At 49.1% G+C, this 3,115-nt stretch overlaps 1 protein-coding gene across 1 annotated transcript; it reads right to left on the minus strand.

Moving 5' to 3' along the window:
• Positions 1 to 1,271: 1,271 nt before the first annotated feature.
• LOC123076616 (UPF0481 protein At3g47200-like) lies at positions 1,272 to 2,828 on the minus strand. Its single transcript, XM_044498770.1, has one exon. It carries the CDS (start codon positions 2,826 to 2,828, stop codon positions 1,272 to 1,274), a length of 1,557 nt encoding a protein of 518 aa, XP_044354705.1.
• Positions 2,829 to 3,115: the final 287 nt, after the last annotated feature.

Here is a 3,115-nt window from a genome sequence, read left to right on the forward strand (position 1 = left end):
CCAAGTCCTCTGGATCACGTTCGTTCCGAAAATCACGTTCCCGAAGGTTTCATTCCGTTTGGACTCCGTTTGATATTCTTTTTCTGCGAAACTCTGAAATAGGCAAAAAACAGCAATTCTGGGCTGGGCCTCCAGTTAATAGGTTAGTCCTAAAAATAATATAAAAGTGAATAATAAAGCCCAATAATGTCCAAAACAAAAGATAATATGGCATGGAGCAATCAAAAATTATAGATACGTTGGAGACGTATCAGTCGTCGTCCATGGAGTCGATGCAGGGGGAGTAGTTAAAGCAAAGGACAGAGACGGGGACAGACCGGGAGCAGTCGCGTCGAGACGCTCCCCAAAAGCCTTATTGCCGTTCTCCCGGGTAGGATCGCAAACGACAGGGTTCCGGATGAACCTGCTCTCTCGACCAACCGTGCACGCGACCGTCGAGATGGGCTAGGGTTATGCAGGAGGGAGTGAGTGAGTAAGGCTCGACTCGGCTCGGTCTTGCAACCCGCGGCCCGCGTGCGTCGTTATGAGGCGAGGCGAGATGGGTGGCAGAGGAGGAGGAGCGCGCTTGTACCACTCCAGTTCCCAAGCTCTCAGTGGCATGGGTATATCAGCCCTTATAAATGGGTCTCACTCTCACTCCACTAGCAGTATGGTATTAAACTTTCTATCACTTTTCATGCACCCAAATGGGTCTTAGAGATTGACCAGGAATAATTTTCTTATGCGGGCCAAAGCCCATCTATAATCTAACAGATTCGCTGGATGGCTCCGCCTATGGACATCTTATAATGGAAATCAAGAAACTTCTGGATTCGCATGGGTTTGTTCCATTGAAGATTGAGCATAAGCAAAATAGGATTTATTAGTCCTCGTTGTAGTTTGGGTCAAAGTTTGACCACATATTTGACTAACAAAATGTTAATGCATGTCACAAAAAATTATATTGTTGGATTCCTATTTGTATGTACTCTCCCTGTCATATAATAATTGTTGTTTAAACGAACATATCTAGCAATAAAATACGTTTAGATACATTCGTTTCAGCGACAATTAATATGAGACGGAGCGAGTATTATGTTTGCTATGTAAAACTTATATTTTATTATTTAAAACCATGGTTAAAATAACTCAAAATACGAGGGGAACTAGTAAACTAGGACGGAGGTAGTACTACTAGATTACAACATTCAAGCAGTACAACCACCCAGTGATTGCTCCACTGGAGCCTATTTTGTTGAACTCCACTTTCTGACCACGGTCTTTACCGACCACTACGCATCGACGTTGCTCCATTTCTGGTAGCACTTAATAATGGCGTCAACAAGGCCGTTGAAGTGGAAATCATACTTGGAGCCATGGCTATAGTCTGCAAGAATTCGAAATGGGTTAAGCAAGTTCTTGTCGATGTCATGTTCGTTGATCTCCTGGATGATGCCCTTCTTGAAGAGAAGCGTAGCATCCTTCTTGTTCATGATGAGCTCAGCCATGAATCTCACATAGCTACAGAAAAGGCGATTGTCAGCAGGCCACCATCCAGACATCTCGAGAACCACCAGGTTGGTGAGCAGCCTAATGTGATATCGCCCCCATGCTAAGGGTGGGATCTCTAGAACTCCCTTCTTATTGAACTTTACTTGTGCGAACCAGGCTGTCTCTGCCCTCTTTAGCTTCACTCCAACTCGAACGAGCTCCCGCAGTGGGGGGATCACCTTCCACTGTTTCCAACCAACAGGGAGTAGGTTTGAAGAGCACGAGAAGGTCCGCTTGAAAATCGCGCGGAGGTCCATGGCCTTGTGTGCCAACTTGTCCAAGGTCCGTAGGTCTGTGTTCACCGGGAGAGCTGAAGCTTTGGAAAATGTGAGGTGTAAATACACCAGATGCAGGATGTGATATACTGGGCCTTGGTAATCGGCTAGTCCTGCATCATCTGTATCGCCGATCAGATAATCAAGTATGATTTGTTTGAGCTTGGTGGGCTTCTTCTGATTCTCACCAAGCTCGGGGATGTCAGTCATGCAGAATAGCTTCTCCAGCACGAAGAAGGGAATCTGGTTTTGGACGACTATCAGGTCCAAACGAAGTGCGTTGGGCTCCCATCTGAGCGGTTGTGTAGTGAAGTCGATCACATTATTCATCTCTACCGAGATGGGCTCTTGGTCTCTCTTCCTCGTCCAGTGGTTGATGAGCACCTCGATGATGAAGAGGCCGTCGAGCACCATCGTCTCCACCAGATCTGTTCCGGTGGCTGTGTACTCCAGTTCCATGGGGTCGTAGCGCTGCAGTATTTGGGCTTCCATCGAGCCGATGTGGGTGAGGTACGCTGTCAGCTTCTCCTCGACGTCTTGGTGCGTTCTACGGATGAGGTTGTGCGTGTACTTCAGCTTCGTCCCCTCCACCGTCAACCGTTTGCTCCTCATGAAGAGCGGGCCAAGGACCACGACCAATGGGGTGCACGCCTCGTCTGGCAAGGCTGCTGCGCCGTCCACCCGCCAGATGCAGCCGTCCTGGGATCGCAGCTCGGCGACCTGAAGGATTTTAGACGGCAGGGTCCATGCTCGCGCACTGCTCGTGCTCGCCCCAGCCTCGCCGTCGAGGGTTGCCGTTACAAATCTCGAAGGCCGGAAGGCTCGTAGAGGGGATCGCACGCTGTGTCGGTTCACTTCATTGGCCATTCGGATGATGGCGCAGATGAGTATGACGAAAGGTCTAATCCTAGAGCGTCGTGTTGGTGGCTCAAAGGAGGATGCTGGCCAGGCGTAGGCTGGCTGAGCGGAGGATGCTGGTGGCCGTGCCGTCGGTGGCACTACTCTCTGGTTGGCGGTGGCCATCTGCTGCATACAGCTTGGATTGGTATTTGCCGTCCGGCTCCGGAGTTAGCTGGATTTGCTGATAGCCTTTGCGGCAACGAACGGGGCCAACGGCAAATATGCTCGAGCTTGCAGATGGCCTTCGCGTCGACCCCTTCCTCGGGAGGCTAATATATAGTCCCACGGTGGGACTACCAAAACAGTATCAAGCATTGCCAGTTATGCAAAAAAACATGACGTGGAACTATAGTTAATGATGTGAGCGAGGGTTTTAATTTTAGTATCAAATATCATAACACTTCAAACAA

This window comes from Triticum aestivum, chromosome 3D, assembly GCF_018294505.1.
Source record: "Triticum aestivum cultivar Chinese Spring chromosome 3D, IWGSC CS RefSeq v2.1, whole genome shotgun sequence".
Classification (NCBI taxonomy): domain Eukaryota; kingdom Viridiplantae; phylum Streptophyta; class Magnoliopsida; order Poales; family Poaceae; genus Triticum; species Triticum aestivum.